Source organism: Ornithorhynchus anatinus, unplaced genomic scaffold, assembly GCF_004115215.2.
Source record: "Ornithorhynchus anatinus isolate Pmale09 unplaced genomic scaffold, mOrnAna1.pri.v4 scaffold_77_arrow_ctg1, whole genome shotgun sequence".
NCBI classification, from domain to species: Eukaryota; Metazoa; Chordata; class Mammalia; order Monotremata; family Ornithorhynchidae; genus Ornithorhynchus; species Ornithorhynchus anatinus.
In genome coordinates this window covers 886,108-904,411 of record NW_024396934.1, presented here as the reverse complement: position 1 = coordinate 904,411, position 18,304 = coordinate 886,108, and the positions used below count along the sequence as shown (strand labels likewise).

Here is an 18,304-nt window from a genome sequence, read left to right as displayed (position 1 = left end):
AGTCATCCAGGTCTTGGGAGTGTTTTTGTCTTAGCAAGATGATGGAGAAGGCCGGCCTCCATTCCCATTGATATCCATCCTCCCTGCACTGATGGCTTTGAATCAACTAAATTTTCCAGGCTCCACGTCCATTATCTCGATGATGCTGATGGGGTCACTGAGGGAACGGGAGAGGAAGGGACTTGTGAGTTGAAGAACTTAATACCCAGGAAGGTAAAAGGGGGTAAGAAAAAGACTTGAGTTCACCACTGCTACTGGTTTCCTAGAGCTGTAGATGTCAGCATGTCCTGTCAGATAAGCTCACCACTTCTTGTTTCCTGTTGGGGCTTGTTGATGTGCAGACAGGTGGGGAACAAAACAATAAATTTCCCGATGATTTGTTTGGTTGTGTCGTGGTCCAGAGAGTCTTTCAGATCCAAGGATGAAGGCCTAGGGAGACATGAGTCCATAAGAAGTGACATCACTGACTCAGAGGATTGCCCATCCAGCCCAGATTTATGTGTCTTTTTTTTTTTAGCATTTTGTTAATCAATCTATCAGTGGTATTTATTGAGTGCTTATTATGTGAAGAGCCCTTTGTTAAGCACTTACTTTGTGCCAGGCCCAATACTAAGTGCTGGGGTAGACACAAGCTAAATCACATTGGTCATAGTCCAGGTCCCACATGGGCTCACAGTCTTAATCCCCATTGTACAGAAGAGGTAACTGAGGCACAGAGAAGTGAAATGGCTGGCCCAAGGTCATAGAGCAGACAAGTGGTGCCTCTGAGTTCCAGGCCCATGGTCTTTCAACTAAACCACATTACTTTCAGTGGATGCAGCAACAACCCACTTTGAGGACCAACAGGAACGTGGACCTTCTGGCCTCTATCCTACACTTAGGATAGTGGAAGAAGCATAGCCTAGTGTGAAGTCAGGACCTGGGAGTCAGAGGACCTGAGTTCTAATCCTGATTCTGTCACTTATCTGCTGTGACCTTGGGCAAGTCATTTAACTTCCCTGCACCTCAATTTTCTCATCTGTAAAATGGGGATTCATTGACCGTCCATCATCCTACTTAGACTGTGAGTCCATGGGGGACAGGGACTGTGTTTGACCTGATTAACTTGTATCTAAATGCTTGACACATAGTAGTAAGCAATTAGTAAACCAAATACCAAACAGAGCTCCTTATCTTCCACCCAAACCCCTTCCTCCCCCTGACTTTCCCATCACCATAGATGGTACCATCATCCTTCCTGTCTCACAAGCCTGTAACCTTGGCATTATCATCGACTCCTCTCTCTCGTTCTACCCACATAGTCAATCCATCACTAAATCCTGTCGGTCCCAACTTCACAGCATTGCTAAAATTTGCCCTTTTGTTTCCATCCAAACTGCTACCATGTTAAGACAATCACTCATCCTACCCCGCTTGGATTACTGCATCAGCCTCCTTGCTAACCTCCCAACCTCCTGTCTCTCCCCACTCCAGTTCATATTTCACTCTGCTGCCCAGATCATTTTTCTACAAAAACATTCAGGACATGCCATCCCACTCCTCAAAAAACTCCAGTGGTTATCCATCCACCTAGTCAACACCCAACCCTGATCATCACCCGCTTATTAATAATATCTTATTGTATCATGTTTCTATATTACCACTTTCACATGTTATTGTTAGCTGTTCTCACTGCTGCCACCTATCTCTCTGACCTCACCATGTCCTTCCACCCCCCTCCTCCCATTTGCCCCTCCCAATCCTCTCCTTCCCCTTCCCCTCTCTTGCCCAGCTCTTTCCCGCTCTCTCCTCTGCCTTCTCCCCTCCTCCCCTCCTCCACTCTAGAACCTTACTTTACCAGCGCCACCCTTCTTCCCCCGCCCCCTATGCTCCTCCCCACCAAATCCCCTCCTCCCACCCTCCCCTCTTCCCTCTACCCCACCCACGCCCCATCCCAGTCATCCTGTCCCACCGCCACCTCTCATTCCCCGCTCACCGTCCAGGGCCCCGCCATCTCATTCCCATCCAAACCCTCCCCTCCCCCCCGCCCCCTCTCTCCTCCCTCCGCTGCACCTACAGCTACTGTCAAGTGTGGCCTTTGGAATCCCCGCTCCATTACGGATAAACTACTTTTCATCCTTGACCTTTTCCTTTCCCACTCTCTCCTCCTTCTCGCCCTTACGGAGACCTGGCTCACTCCTGAAGACACTGTCTCCACCGCTGCTCTCTCCAGCGGAGGCCTCTCTTTCTTCCACTCCCCAAGACTCACCGGAAAGGGAGGAGGCGTCGGTTTCCTTCTCTCACTCCAGTGTCGCTTTCCGCACTATCCCTTCTACGCCTTTCCTCTCCTCCCCTCCTTTGAAGCCCATATCATTCGCCTCTACCACCCCCTCCAGGTTCTTGTAGCTGTCATCTACCACCCTCCTGGTCCCACTTCCGACTTCTTCAACCACCTTGACCCCTTTCTCACCTTCCTTCTCTCCTTCTCTCTGCCCACTCTGATCCTTGGAGACTTCAACATCCACATGGATGTACCCGGTGACTCCTCTGCCACCCGCCTGCTATCCCTCCTTGACTCTGCCAACCTCCTGCTCCACCACACCTTGCCCACTCACCAACTTGGTCACATCCTCTATCTCGTCATCTCCTACCGCTGCACTATCTCCTCCCTCACCAACTCTGAAATCCCTCTCAGACCATAGCCTTCTCACCTGCCTCCTCTCTCACACTCTCGCCCCTGCACATCTGTATTACTCCTCCACAGAGACCTCCGCTCTCTTGATCCCATCCGTCTTTCCAAAAGCATCTCTCCCCACCTTGCCTCCCTATTCTCTCTTCCCACTCTCTATGATCAGGTTACCGCTCTCAACTCCACCCTCTCTACTCATCTCAACTCTCTCGCCCCCCTTTCCCTCCGCCGCTCTCGCTCCACTAACCCACAGCCCTGGATCACCTCCTCTATCCGCCTCCTACGCTCCTATGCTCGAGCTGCTGAGCGCTGCTGGCGAAAGTCCAAGCACCAAGCCGACCTCACACACTTCAAATTTATCCTTTCCTGCCTTAACTCTGCCCTCTCCTCCGCCAGGCAAAACTTCTTCTCCTCCCTCATCGACACCCATGCCCGTCACCCCCGCCGATTGTTCCGGACCTTTAACTCTCTCTCCTTAGGCCCCCTGTTCCTCCCCCTCCCCCATCTCTCACCCCCAATGATCTGGCCACCTACTTCATCACAAAAATCAAACAATCAGGTCTGAGCTCCCCAAAGTCACCCCTCCCCCTCGCCCCTCCCCCCCACCAACCCTCTCCCCTACTTTCCCATCCTTCTCTGCAGTATCCTCAGAGAAGAGCACCTCCCTCCTCGCCTGTGCCACGCCCTCCACCTGCGCCTCGGACCCCATTCCCACTCACCTTATAAAAAACATCGCCCCTGCCGTCCTCCCTTCCTTAACTTCTATTTTTAACCAATCTCCAATGGCTCTTTCCCCTCTGCCTTCAAACATGCCCACGTCTACCCCTTCCTAAAAAAACCCGCTCTCGACCCCACTTCCCCTTCCAGTTATCGTCCTATTTCCCTACTACCCTTCCTTTCCAAAATCCTAGAACGAGTCGTCTAGAATCGCTGCTTAGAATTCCTTAACTCCCATTCTCTCCTGGAGCCCCTCCAATCTGGCTTCCATCCCCTCCACTCTACTGAGACTGCTCTCTCTAAGGTCACCCGTGACCTCCTTCTTGACAAATCCAATGGCTCCTACTCCATTCTAATCCTCCTTGACCTCTCTGCTGCCTTTGACACTGTCAACCATCCCCTCCTCCTCCACACCTTATCTCACCTTGGCTTCACGGACTCCGTCATCTCCTGGTTCTCCTCTTATCTCTCTGGCCGGTCATTCTCGGTCTCCTTCGCAGGTGCCTCCTCCCCCTCCCATCCTTTAACTGTTGGAGTTCCTCAAGGGTCAGTTCTTGGGCCTGTTCTGTTCTCCATTTACATTCACTCCCTTGGTGAACTCATTGGCTCTCACGGCTTTGACTACCATCTCTATGCAGATGACACGCAGATCTACATCTCTGCCCCTGTCCTCTCCCCCTCCCTTCAGGCTTGCATCTCCTCCTGCCTCCAGGATGTCTCTACCTGGAGGTTGGCCTGCCCCCTAAAACTCAACATGAGCAAGACTGAGCTCCTCATCTTCCCTCCCATGCCCGGTCCTCTCCCAGACTTCCCTATCACCGTGGATGGCACGACCATCCTTCCCGTCTCTCAGGCCCGCAATCTCGGTGTCATCTTTGACTCGTCTCTCTCGTTCACCCCTTACATCCTATCTGTTACCAAGACCTGCCGGTTTCACCTCTACAATATCGCCAAGATCCGCCCTTTCCTCTCCACCCAAACGGCTACCTTACTGCTACGGGCTCTTGTTATATCCCGGCTAGACTACTGTGTCAGCCTTCTCTCTGACCTCCCTTCCTCCTCTCTCGCCCCGCTCCAGTCTATTCTTCACTCCGCTGCCCGGCTCATCTTCCTGCAGAAATGATCTGGGCATGTCACTGCTCTTCTTAAACACCTCCACTGGTTGCCTATCAACCTCCGCTCCAAACAAAAACTCCTTACTCTAGGCTTCAAGGCTCTCCATCACCTTGCCCCGTCCTACCTCTCCTGCCTTCTCTCTTTCTACTGCCCACCCCACACACTCCGCTCCTCTGCCACCCACCTCCTCACCGTCCCTCGGTCTCGCCTATCCCGCTGTTGACCTCTGGGCCACGTCCTCCCGCGGTCCTGGAATGCTCTCCCTCCTCACCCCCGCCAAACTAATTCTCTTCCCCTCTTCAAAACCCTACTTAAAACTCACTTCCTCCAAGAGGCCTTCCCAGACTGAGCTCCCCTTCTCCCTCTACCGGCCCCCTTTCACCTATCCGCAGCTTAACCCTCTTTTCCCCCCATTTCCCTCTGCTCCTCCCCTTCTCCCTTCCCATCCCCTCAGCACTGTACTCTTCTGCTCAACTGTATATATTTTCATTACCCTATTTATTTTGTTAATGAAATGTACATCGCCTTGATTCTATTTAGTTGCCATTGTTTTTACAAGATGTTCTTCCCCTTGACTCTATTTATTGCCATTGTTCTTGTCTGTCCGTCTCCCCCGATTAGACTGTAAGCCCGTCAAACGGCAGGGACTGTCTCTATCTGTTGCCGACTTGTTCATTCCAAGCGCTTAGTGCAGTGCTCTGCACCTAGTAAGCGCTCAACAAATACTATTGAATGAATGAATGAATGAATCCACCCCTGCATCAAACAAACACTCCTCACCAATGACTTTAAAGCATTCAATCACCTCGCTACTCTCCTACTCCAAATCAGCCCACACACTTCACTACTCTAACGCCAACCTTTTCACTGTGGTGCCATCTCATCTATCTCACCGCCAACCCCAGCCCATGTTCTGCCTCTGGCCTGGAATTCCCTCCCTCCTCAAATCTGACAGGCAATTACTCTTATCTCCTTCAAAGCCTTATTGAAGGCACATGTCCTCCAAGAGGCCTTTCCTTGACTAAGCCCCCTTTTCCGCTTCTCCCACTCCCTTCTGAGTCACCCTGACTTGCTCTCTTTGTTCTTCCCCTGTCCCTGCCCTACAGTACATATATACATATCTTTAATTTATGTAATTTATTTATTTATATTAAGGACTGTCACCCCCAATAGACTAAGAGAGGCAGCATGGCTCAGTGGGAAGAGCACGGGCTTGGGAGTCAGAGGTCATGGGTTCTAATCCCAGCTCTGCCACTTGTCAGCTGTGTGACTGTGGGCAAGTCACTTAACTTCTCTGTGCCTCAGTTACCTCATCTGTAAAATGGGGATTAAAACTGTGAGCCCCACGTGGGACAACCTGATCACCCTGTATCTACCCCAGCGCTTAGAACAGTGCTCTGCACATAGTAAGCGCTTAACAAATACCAACATTATTATTATTATTACTATAAGCTCACTGTGAACAAGGAATGTGTTTACTGTTGCATTATACTCTCCCAACTGCTTAGTACAGTGCTCTGCACATAGTAAGCACTCAGTAAATACGATTAAATGAATCAAATGAATGAATTCATTTTGATCACTATTATGTCCTGAGTAATTCCAGAGGGCAGGAGGGTAGTTCATTCATTCATTCAATAGTATTTATTGAGCACTTACTATGTGCAGAGCACTGTGCTAAGCACTTGGAATGTACAATTCAGCAACAGATAGAGACAATCCCTGCCCATTGATGGGTTTACAGTCTAATCGGGGAGACAGACAGACAAAATCAATAGCAATAAATAGAATCAAGGGGATGTACACCTCATTAACAAAATAAATAGGGTAATAAAAATATATACAAATGAGCAAATGAGCACAGTGTTGAGGGGAGGGAAGGGAGAGGGGAGGAGTAGAGGGAAAGGGGGGAAAGAGGGCTTAGCTGAGGGGAGGTGAAGTGGGGGCAGAGAGGCAGCAGAGGGAGCAGAGGGAAAAGGGGAAGCTCAGTTTGGGAAGACCTCTTGGAGGAGGTGAGTTGCTGCTACTCTTCTTTGGCCAGTCCCCATAGGTCAAGAGACTTGCTATGCAGAAGTGTCTTCAAGGCTGATGTTCTGATTTAGCATTTTTTTTAAATGGCATTTACTATCTGAAAAGCACTGTGTATCCTGGGGTAGACACAAATTAATCAGGTTGGACACAGTTCCTATCCCACATAGGGCTCATAGACTAAGTAGGAGGGAGAACAGGCATCGACTCTCCATTTTGCAATTGAGGGATCTGAGGCACAGAGAAGTGAAGTGAATTGTCCAAGGTCACACAATAGGCAAGTGATGGAGCTGGGATTGGAATCCAGCATCTCTGACTCACAGGACCCATTAGGCTATGCTCCTATGCACACTGAGCTAGGTGTTAGCTTAGTTCAAATGACAAATATGGTAAGTCCTGATTAGAATGTAAGCCCATCAATGGGCAGGGATTGTCTCTATCTGTTGCCAAATTGTACATTCCAAGCGCTTAGTACAGTGCTCTGCACATAGTAAATGCTCAATAAATACTATTGAATGAATGAAGGAAAGAAGCAGAGACGATGAAGTTGCTTCACCCTCCTGAGCTGCAAGAGAATAAGAGTGAATAACATTGATAATAACTGTGGTATTTGTTGAGCATTTACTATGTGCCAGGCACTGTACTGAGCCCTGGGGTGGATACAAGCAAATCAGTTTGGACACAGTCTTTGTTCTTCATAGAGCTCACGGACTCAAACCCAATTTTACAGATAAGGTAACTGAGGCCCAGAGAAGTGAAGTGAATTGCCCAAGGTCACACAGCAGACCAGTGGCAGAGCTAGGATTAGAACCTATGACCGTCTGACTCCCAGGCCCATGCTCTATCCACTGTGCCAAGCTGTTTCATCTAAATGTGCACGTACTGGGTTCCTCTGGGTGAGTCCAAGGTTGCTGCTCAATACCAATTTCTTTCCTTGTTCAGGATCCTAACAGACATGCTCAGAACTGACTATTCCAGGGAAGACCCTTTGTACTATAAGACTCTCCATGGGTTTTCTAGGAACACCAGGACTTATGAGGAGCAGCATGGTTTAGTGGAAAGAGCATGGTCCTGGAGGTCTGGGTTCTAATCCACGTGCCTGTGGGCAAGTCGCTTAACTTCTCTGTGCTTCAGTTCCCTCATCTGCAAAAGTGGGGATGTAATACCTGTTTTTCCTCCTAAATAGTCTGCGAACCCCATGTGGGACCAGATTATCTTGTTTGCAATCATCATGGCCTAATTGAAAGAACATGGTCCTGAAAGTCAGGGGATCTAAGTTCTACTCCCACCTCCACCACTGGTCTGCTCTGTATCTTTGAGCCAGTTATTTATATTCTCTGTGCCTGTTACCTCACCTGTAAAATGGGGATTAAGACCATGAGCCCCATGTGGGATATAGATTAGGTCCATTCTGATTGGCTTGCATCTATCTCAAAGAAAAATGCAGTGCCTGGAAAATAGTAAGTGCTTAACAAATACTATAAAAAATAATCTGATATGATTACCTTGTATCTTCCCCAGAGTTTAAAAAAATGCTTGACAAATTGTAAGTGCTAAACAAATACTCCAATTATTCATCTCTACTCATCTGACCTTTCTGGGTAGTCTGTGAGGTTCACGCTCACATTTGTTTGCTCTTTCATAGCAAAAGTGAGATCATTCTCCACAAAGCACACATATGGACTGTAAACTAGTTGTGGGCAGGGAATGTGTCTCTCAACTCTGTTATATTGCACTCCCCCAACCACTTAGTTTAGTGCTCTGTGCATAGTAAGTGCTCAATAAATACATGAATGAATGAATGAATGAATGGACATGTCCATAAAGTCTTACACTCTAAATCACGAGGGCGGCATAAACATATTTAGAACTAGGACAGTAAAAATTAATGATTGGATGTACAGTCAATGGTATTTATTGAGCAATTACTGTGTGCAGAGCACTGTACTAAACGCTTGGGAGAGGACAATGCAACAGAGTTGGTAGACATGCTCCCTGCACACAAGAAGCTTTCAGTCTAAAGGGAATGGGACAAGCGAGAGCAGAGTGGTATAGTGGTATGATAATAATAATAATAATAATAATAATAATGGTATTTGTTAAGCTCTTACTATGTGCAAAACTGCTCCAGCACTGGGGGATACAATGTAATCAGGTTGTCCCACGTGGAGCTCACAGGCTTCATACCCATTTTACAGATGAGGTAACTGAGGCACCGAGAAGTGAAGTGACTTGCCCAAAGTCACACAGCTGACAAGCAGCAGAGCTAGGATTAGAACCCATGACCTCTGACTCTTAAACTCAGGCTCTTTCCACTGAGCCATGCTGTTTGGGACTCAGGGAACCTGGGATCTAATTCTGGCTCTACCACTTGTCTGCTGGGTGACTTAGGCCAAGTCACTTTACTTCTCTGTGCCTCCATTCCCTCGTTTGCAAAATGGGGATTAAACACCTATTCTCCCTCCTACTTAGACCGTGAGCCCAGTGTGGGACCTGATTATCTTGTATCTACCACAGCATGTAGTAAAGTGCTTACCACATAGAAAGCACTTACAAATACCACAATTATTATTATTATTATTAGGACAAGTGAGGTGTTCTCTGAGGGAATGAACATTCTTCTTATTTTCTTCAGCGTCCAGTAACTCCAGAATTCATATAGAAAAGCATTGCCTTTCCATTTCTCATTTCCAATCTCTTATTCCCCAGGGTGCCTACAGCATCACTGGAGAAGGAATGTTCAACATCACCACTGGGACGGAATTCCTCCTCCTGGGGTTTTCAGAAGTCCGGGAGCTGCAGCTGGTCCACGGCATGATGTTCCTCCTGGTCTACCTGGCGGCCCTGATGGGGAATCTCCTCATTGTCACTGTCACTGCCCTCGATGAGCGCCTCCACACCCCTATGTATTTCTTTCTCAGCAACCTGGCCCTCATTGACCTCTGTCTCATCTCCGTCACAGTCCCCAAGTCTGTCGTCAACTCCCTGACCAACAACAGATCCATCTCTTTCCTGGGATGTGTTTTGCAAGTTTTATTTTTCATATCTTTGGCATCCACTGAAATGATCTTGCTCACTGTGATGTCCCACGACCGCTATACCGCCATCTGCCACCCCTTGCGCTATGAGGTCGTCATGAACAGAGGGGCTTGTGGGAAGATGGCGGCCGCCTCCTGGCTCAGCGGGGGCCTCTCCGGCCTCATGCACATGGCCACCACCTTCTCTGAGCCCTTCTGTGGATCCCACGTGATCCACCATTTCTTCTGTGAGGCTCCCCACCTCCTGGCCCAAGCTGGCTCCACTGTAATCCTTAGAGAAGTCAAAGTCACGATCTTTACTGCAAGCCTCTCCTTTCTTTGCTTCATTTCTATCATCATCTCTTACATCCGTATCTTCTCCATTGTGCTGAAGATACCATCGGTAGAGGGCCGATCCAAAGCCTTCTCCACCTGCCTGCCCCACCTGGTCGTTGTCATTCTTTTCCTCTCTGCGGGGGCCTTTGCATATCTAAAATCCAAGTCAAATGGTCCTTCAGGGGTGGATCTGTTTCTGTCCATGTTCTATTCCATAGTGCCTCCGGCCATGAACCCCATTATCTATAGCCTCAGGAACAGAGAGCTGAAGGTCGGTCTGCAAAGGATGTTATGTGGGACAGTGTCCAACTCTTTGCTCTTTCATTAGTCCTTTAGACTGTAGGGGAGGTGGCAGTTTGTGGTGGAGTTGTTCAGCCATGATGCAGAGAGTTAAGCATCAATAATACCTACTGAGCACTTGTATGCAGAGCACTATACTAAGCACATGAGAGAGCACAGTACATTAGAGTTGGAAGATACAATCCCTATCCTCAAGGAGTTTGTAGTCTAGAGGAGTCATTCAATCAATGGTATTTATTGAGTGCTTATTGTGTGTAGAGCACTTATTAAGCACTTGGGAGAGTACAGCACAGTAAAGTTGGTAAACCCAATCCCTGACCTCAGGGATCTTGCAGTCTAGAGGAATCAGTCACTCAATCGATGGTATTCATTGAGTGCTTACTGTGTGCTTGGGAGAGTACAGTACAGTTCAGTTGGTAGACACCATACCTACCCTCAAGGAGCTCACAGCCTAATGGGGAATATAGACGTGAAGATAAATTACAGGTAAGGGAAGTAACCCCTCTTAGGGTTGCACCTGGAGAGTTTCCAGTACTATACCAAGTCTAGGCTATGGGAGGGAGAGTCAAGCAGAGGTCTACCCATTCCACTCCTAGCTTGGGCAAGGGTTAGTGAGGGAAGGCAACCTGCTACAATCAACACTCACCCATGCTGGGCAGCAGGGGCATGGGAGAGAGTCGAGGGTGGAGATTCAAGTTTATTGCATGGAAGGAGCCAGTGGTAAACTACTTCTGTAGCTCTATGGATACACTACCAGAATGATTGCAATAGAGGTAGAGGGCGTTCTGGAGAAATGTGTCCGTGACTTGGCTATGGTCGGAAATGACTCGATGGCATAAGACAAGAGAAGCAATAGTATAAGGGTTTGGTCATATGATACCATTATGTGATGGAATCAAATGTCTGAGAAAATCCTGGATGAATAATACATTTCCATCCTCCTTTTGCCCTTGCTTGGCTTTGCTGTCTAACTGAACCTCTGGGCTCCCAGACCCTAATATCATGGTAACTCTTTCTTCTCATATTTTCATCATTCCCTGAATCCAGGGTGCAGAAAAAATGATTCCGCTGACCTGTCTAATGGGGTTAATTAGACTCTGAATTTCCCAATCTGTTCCTCAGGGAACGCTTGGGACAACAGTCTCAGCAAACACCATGAAATAGGTCTGATCATCAGATTCTCAGTCTACTTATTGAGTGAGCTTCCAAGACCAAGGATGGAGCTTGATCTGCATCCTGGAGCCGTGTTTTGACATGATAGTAAGAGAATGGAAGAAAGTAGCCTCCCTTTCCATGGAATTTCAACCCTCCTGCACCAGAGAGACTTAAATTCATTTTTGGCTTCCATATCTATTTTCCTTATTCTTCAGTTGGGATCACTGGGCTAGTAGGCAGGGAAGGGACCCATTGATTGGTAAAACAAGGACCCAATCAATAAATCAATGGCATTTATTGAGTGCTTAATGTGTGGAAACCACCGTACTAAGCACTTGGGAGAGTACAACACAGAGCTGGTTAGACTTATCGCAGTTACCTGTTTTCTAAATCCGCGGACATCTGTACCTACTGTGGGGTAAGTTCACCTTGGCTGTTTTCTGGTGCAGAACTGGTTATTTAGAGGCTGGAAGAGCGCAAAGTAGGCATTGTAGAACCCTTTCTCTGGGAAATGCCATGCTCAGGAGTCAGTTAATCAAACAGTAGTACTTTATGAGCACTTACTGTGTGCAGAGTATTCATTCATTCATTCATTCATTCAATATATTTATTGAGCGCTTACTATGTGCAGAGCACTGTACTAAGTACTTGGAATGTACAATTCGGCAACAGATAGAGACAATCCCTGTCCACTGATGGGGCTACAGTCGAATCGGGGGAGACAGACAGACAAAAACAATAGCAATAAATAGAATCAAGGGGATGTACATCTCAAAACAAAATTAAATAGGATAATAAAAATATATACTGTATTAGAGTAGATAATGTATTATTAGTTATATATATATATACTGTACAGAGTACTGTACTAAGCTCTTGGGAGAGTACAATATAAAAATAAACAGTCATATTCTCTACCCATAACGAGCTTACAGCATGGCTTAGTGGATAAAGCACGGGCCTGGGAGTCAGAAGATTGTGGGTTCTAATCCCGGCTCCACCACATGTCTGCTGTGTAACCTTGGGCAAATTACTTCACTTCTATAGGCCTCAGTTTCCTCATCTGTAAAAATGGGGATTAAGAGTGTGAGCCCCATGTGGGACAGGGACTACGTCCAACCTGATTTGCTTATATCTACCCCAGAGCTTAGTATAGCGCCTGGCATACAGTAAGCGCTTACCAAATACCACAATTATTATTATTAGAGGGGAAACAAGAATTAAAATAAATAAATGCAGCTAATATACATAAGTGTGTGGGGCTGGGAGGGGGATGAATAAAGGGAGCAAGTCAAGGTGACACAGAAGAGAGTGGGAGAAGAGAAAAGGAGGGTTTACTCAGGGAAGGCCTCTTGGAGGAGGTATTCCTTCGATAAGATGTTTGAAGGGAGAGAAATTGTTGGAATATGAGGAGGGAGGGTGCTCCAGGACAGAGGAGGATGTGGGTGAGGGTTCAGCAGCGAGAATAGACAAGATCAAGGTACAGTGAGAAAGTTAGCACCAGAGGAGCATGAGAGGGAGGACCAGTTAGACACAGTTTTGAAGATATAGGCATATGTAAGATGACGCGTAATATCATCAGTAGTTCATCCCAGCCCCAATCATTATTATTATTATTACTATTATTGTTGTTACTACATTTGTTAAAGCACTTACTGCGTGTTAAGCACTGTTTCTAAGAGCTGGATTAGGTACAAGTTTATCCAGCTGGACGCAGTCCCTGTCCCACATGGGGCTCACAGTTTAAGTACAAGGAGAACAGATATTTACTCTGCATTTTACATTTGAGGAAACTGAGGCACAGAGAAGTTAAATGACTTGCCTAGGGTCACAAAACAAGCAATTGGCAAAGGCAGGATTAGAACCCAAGTCCTCTGACTCCCAGGGCCTGAGCTCTTTCCACTAAGACATGCTGATCTCAAAACTCTGTTTTTTGTCTCTAGTAGTGCAAAAGGATCTTGGGAGAACAAGTATTATAGTTGCTTTCCTGAACCCCTGAACTTTCAACTGAATGTTGAAAAACATTTAAGTGTGTGCTTTCTAACAGCTTCTCTTACTCCTCTACATCATTAATTTTCTTCATCATCCCTGACTAAGCTCTCATTTCCCCTCCCCACTCTCTCTTCTGCATCGTTCATGCACTCCAACTTCATTGAAATCACCCACCTTCAATCCCAGAGCATTTATGTACATATCCTTACACTCTGCAATTTCCCCTGTCTGAAATTTTTCTCTTTCCCCCTCTGGACTGTAAGCTCCCTGTGGGCAGTGGTTTTGTCTACCAACTCTATTGTACTCTCCCAAGTTCTTAGTACAGTGCTCTGCACACAGCAAGCGTTCAATAAATACCATAGATTTATTGACTGATTCCTCTAAACTGTAAGCTCCTTGTGGGCAGGGAATTTGTGTACCAAATCCACTGTACTTTCCCAAGCAATTGGTACCGTTCTCTGTACACAGTAAGTGCTTGATAAATACCACTGACTGATTTGTGTAGTGCTTCACATTCAGAAGGCTCTCCATAATAACACTAGTATCATTATGATATCATCTATATATCTATAATTGTATTTATTTAGACTGATGTCTACTTATATTGGTGTCTGTCTCCCGTCCTCTAGACTGTGACTCGTTGTAGACAGGGATTGTCTTGCTTTATTGCTGTATTTGTACTTTCCTAAGTGCTTATTACAGTGCTCTGCACACAGTAAGCACTCAATAAATCTGATTGATTGCTTGATTGATTGATGATTATCATGATTATTATAATGAGGGTTGAGAGCCATACTGAAGGGAGGAATAGATGTTGTCAAGGTCTGGGTAAGTGATACTCTGGCCTAAACAGATATTATCCCAGTTCAATTGCGAGAAGCAGAGTGGCCTAGTGGAAAGAACATGGGCCTGGGAGTCAGAGGACCTGGGTTCTAATTCCAGCTCTGCCAATTGCTTGCTGTGTCACCTTGGGCAAGTCACTGCACTTCTCTGTGCCTCAGTTTCTTCAACTGTGAAATGGGGATTAAATATGCTTTTCTTTCTACTTCAACTGTGAGCCCCAAGTTCACAGATCAGACTTTTTTAATTAGACTCGCTTAATTAATCAGACTTGCTTAATTAGATCAGACTTGTACCTACTCCAGTTATAGAATTACAGGAGGAAAGCCCAGAAGAATGCTGTTCACCCTCTAGGGACTGCCAGGGAAAAGCAGTGTGGCCTAGAGGCTAGAGTCCAGGCCTGGGAGTCAGAAGAACCCGGCTTCTAATCCCAGCTCTGCCATTTGTCTGCTGCGTGTCCTTGGGCAAGTCACTTCTCTGTGCCTTAGTTACCCCAACTGTAAAATGGAGATTAAGACTGAGAGCCCCATGAGGGATAGCGACTGTGTCCAACCCAATTATCTTGTATATTCCCAGCACTTAGTAGAGTGCCTGCCATGTAGTAAGCACTTAACAAATACAATTGAAAAAAAGTGAATGTGCAGTATTCAGATTTCTCGGGATGAGGGAAGGCTACTTCTCAGGACTGCCTTTCTTTTGTTATTCTAGATCCAAATAGACATTCCAAATGGCAGCCTGCTCTGAAGAAATTACCAGACCTTCCAATGATTGTGGTTTTCCTAGGAATTCCTGACTGTATCCTATTCCAGACTTTTTCACTGAACCAGTTTCCTAAGAAATCCTGATTTTATCCCAACTCACTCAGCCAATTCTTTGTATTCTGATACATTTCTTTCACATTAATTCCATATCACGCATACAACGAAATCATGATTCTCCCTTTTTCACAACTAAAGGAGCCAAAGTATTATGACTTAGTGGAAAGAACACAGGCCTGGGAGTCATTGAACCTGGGTTCTAATCACGGCTCCATCACTTGCCTGCTGTGTTAGCTGGGACATGCCACTTAACCTTTCCGTGCTTCAGTTTCCTAAACTGTAAAATGGGGATTCAATATCCATTCTCTTTCCCACTTAGACTGTGAGTCCTATGTTGGACATGGACTGTATCCAACCTGATTAACTTGTGTCTACTTCAGTGCTGAGAACAATGCTTGACTCATAAGTGCTTAACAAAAAACCATAATCATCAAAGCCTCCAACATTTCCATCCGTAGGCCAACTCAAACTGAACAGGGTTATGATCCTGAATTTGCAGTCAAAGGTTTCTCCGATAAGGAACAAAACATTCTGTATATGTTCACCAGTGATTTGAGCAAGTCACTTAACTTCTATGTGCCTTAGTTACCTCATCTGTAAAATGGGATTAATACTGTGAGCGCCATGTATACAGGGACTGTGCTCCAACTGATTAGCTTGTATCTACTCCAGGGCTTAGTACAGTACCTGGCACATAATAAGCACTTAATAAATACCATAAAAAATCAGGTATCAAGTGGCCTCAGAACATTACAGTGGAAAACTGCCTTTTCCTTCTCATTTTTCACTTTCAGAGTCCCCAAAGGATACCTGAAATATCTCTGGGGAGAAAATGGCCAATGTCACCACCATGATGGAATTCCTCCTCCTGGGTTCTCGGAGGTACGGGAGCAGCAGCTGGTCCACACCGTGCTGTTCCTCCTGCTGTACCTGGAGGCCTTGACAGGAAATCTTCATTCATTCATTCATTCAATAGTATTTATTGAGCGCTTACTATGTGCAGAGCACTGTACTAAGCGCTTGGGATGAACAAGTCGGCAACAGATAGAGACAGTCCCTGCCGTTTGACGGGCTTACAGTCTAATCGGGGCGATGGACAGACAAGAACAATGGCAATAAATAGCGTCAAGGGGAAGAACATCTCGTAAAAACAATGGCAACTAAATAGAATCAAGGCGATGTACAATTCATTAACAAAATAAATAGGGTAATGAAATATATACAGTTGAGCGGACGAGTACAGTGCTGTGGGGATGGGGAAGGGAGAGGTGGAGGAGCAGAGGGAAAGGGGAAAAGAGGGTTTAGCTGCGGAGAGGTAAAGGGGGGTGGCAGAGGGAGTAGAGGAGAAGAGGAGCTCAGTCTGGGAAGGCCTCTTGGAGGAGGTGAGTTTTAAGTAGGGTTTTGAAGAGGGAAAGAGAATCAGTTTGGCGGAGGTGAGGAGGGAGGGTATTCCAGGACCGCGGGAGGACGTGGCCCAGGGTCGACGGCGGGATAGGCGAGACCGAGGGACGGTGAGGAGGTGGGCAACAGAGGAGCGGAAATCTCCTCATCGTTGCTGTCACGACCCTCTACTGGAGACTCCACACCTCCAAGTACTTTCTTCCTCAGGCACCTGTCTATCCTCGACCTCTGTTACATCTCCACCACTGTCCCCCAAATCCATTGTCAACTCCCTGAGTGACTGTAGAGAAATTTCTTTCCTGGGCTGTGTCTTCCAAGTGTTTGTCTTCATATCTTTGGCATCTACCAAAATGGCCTTGCTCACTGTGATGTCCTTCAACCGCTTACGTTGGCCATATGCCTCCCCCTGCGCTACGAGTTGTCATTAGCCGAGGGGCCTGTGGGAAGAATGGCGGCTTCTTCCTGGTTCAGTGGGAGTCTTTCTGGACTTATGCAAAACAGCAGTGACCTTCTCTCTACCCTTCCGTGGGTCCAATGAGATCCACCAGTTCTTTCGTGATATCCCCCAGCTCCTGAAACTCTCTGGTTCTGACTGGATCATGGCAGAGATGGACATTTCAGCCCTCATTGCATGTCTTGCCTTCAATCTGTTTTGTCCCCATGATCATCTCCTATGTCTTGCATCTTCTCAGCTGTGCTGAGGCTACGGTCCTCAGAAGGCCAAGAACAAAGCCTTCTCCATCTGTCTGCCCCACCTCGTCGTTGTCGCTTTCTTCTTCTCCACCGGTTTCCTTCGCTTATTCTGAAACCGCCCTCTGACTCTCCCTCATTTCAAGACCTGCTGGTGTCCGTGTTCTACACGGGGTGTCCCCCTACACTGAACCCCCTCATCTACAGCCTGAGGAATAAGGAACATGAAGGCTGCCCTGAAGAAGGATCATAGGAAGGGAGAAGTTCAACTTAGAATGGAATGTGATTTGCTTTTCAATATCTGTTTTCCCATTTATCAGATGGCGTCTCACTGGACCTGCCAAGTGGAGATGAGGGAAGAATGTTGCAATTATAATTGAAATAAAACTTCAGTGGGCTTACATATATACATATATACAATACATTCATGCAGAAAGCAGAAATGGCGTGGTCTAGTGGTTAGAGGCACAGGGTCTGGGAGTCAGAGAACCTTGGGTTCTCTGATCCTGGTTCTGAGCACTTATCTGCTCTGGTGACCTTAGGCATGCCCCTTAACGTCTGTGCCTCCTCAGTTATTTCATCTATAAAATGGAGATTGACATGAGGCCCCATTTGGGACATAGAGTGTTCCCAACCTGATTATCCTTGTATGTACCCCAGCAGTTAGTCCATGCTCTGCAACACAGTAAAGCATTCAAATAATACAACTGAATGATTAATTGATTGATTGATGTATATAAGTGCTGTAAAGCCTGGAGTGGGGTGAATATCAAGATGTTAAAGGTTACAGATGCAGTGATTTTGCTCAGGTTGGAGGAAAGGATCATCAATGGTATTTACTAAGCGCTTGGAAGAGGTCCAATATAGAAGAGTTGATTAGACACATTCCCTGCCCACAGAGAGCTTACAGTCTATCTCTCCCATCTCTGTTTCCTCATCAATTTGTCTTTTTCTTCTCTGCCGCTGGCTTGTCTCCCTCTTCTCTGCCTCCTTCCCCTTGTCCCTAGGTCTGGTCTGTTTCCCTCTGTCTCCCCCATCTCTCTCTGTCTCTTTCTGTTCCTCCTTCCTACATCTCCCCAACTTCCTCAGTCTGCCTTTCCCCATCTTCTCAGTCTGTCTCTTACCTCTAGAAGGGATGCCTCCCTACTAAAGGTTGCCCCTACTAGTGTCCTCTCTCTATGTTCCTGGAGCCATGTGCCATGGACATGGATATGCCCTCTGCCATT

General features: G+C 46.7%; 1 protein-coding gene across 1 annotated transcript; it reads left to right on the top strand.

Annotated features, from left to right (window-relative positions):
* The first annotated feature begins 6,906 nt into the window (after nt 1-6,906).
* LOC114808954 (olfactory receptor 14A16-like) lies at nt 6,907-17,331 on the top strand. The gene is made up of 4 exons (XM_029057263.1): nt 6,907-6,918; nt 9,239-10,153; nt 16,958-17,021; nt 17,225-17,331. Exons 1-4 carry the CDS (start codon nt 6,907-6,909, stop codon nt 17,329-17,331), a joined length of 1,098 nt encoding a protein of 365 aa, XP_028913096.1.
* Nucleotides 17,332-18,304: the final 973 nt, after the last annotated feature.

Excerpts from the sequence above, each read along its gene's own strand:
- LOC114808954 (XM_029057263.1), top strand. Across the intron at positions 10,154-16,957 it reads TCAGGAACAGAGAGCTGAAG|CTCCTGAAACTCTCTGGTTC; the intron begins GTCGGTCTGCAA and ends GATATCCCCCAG. Across the intron at positions 17,022-17,224 it reads CATTTCAGCCCTCATTGCAT|ACCTGCTGGTGTCCGTGTTC; the intron begins GTCTTGCCTTCA and ends CCTCATTTCAAG.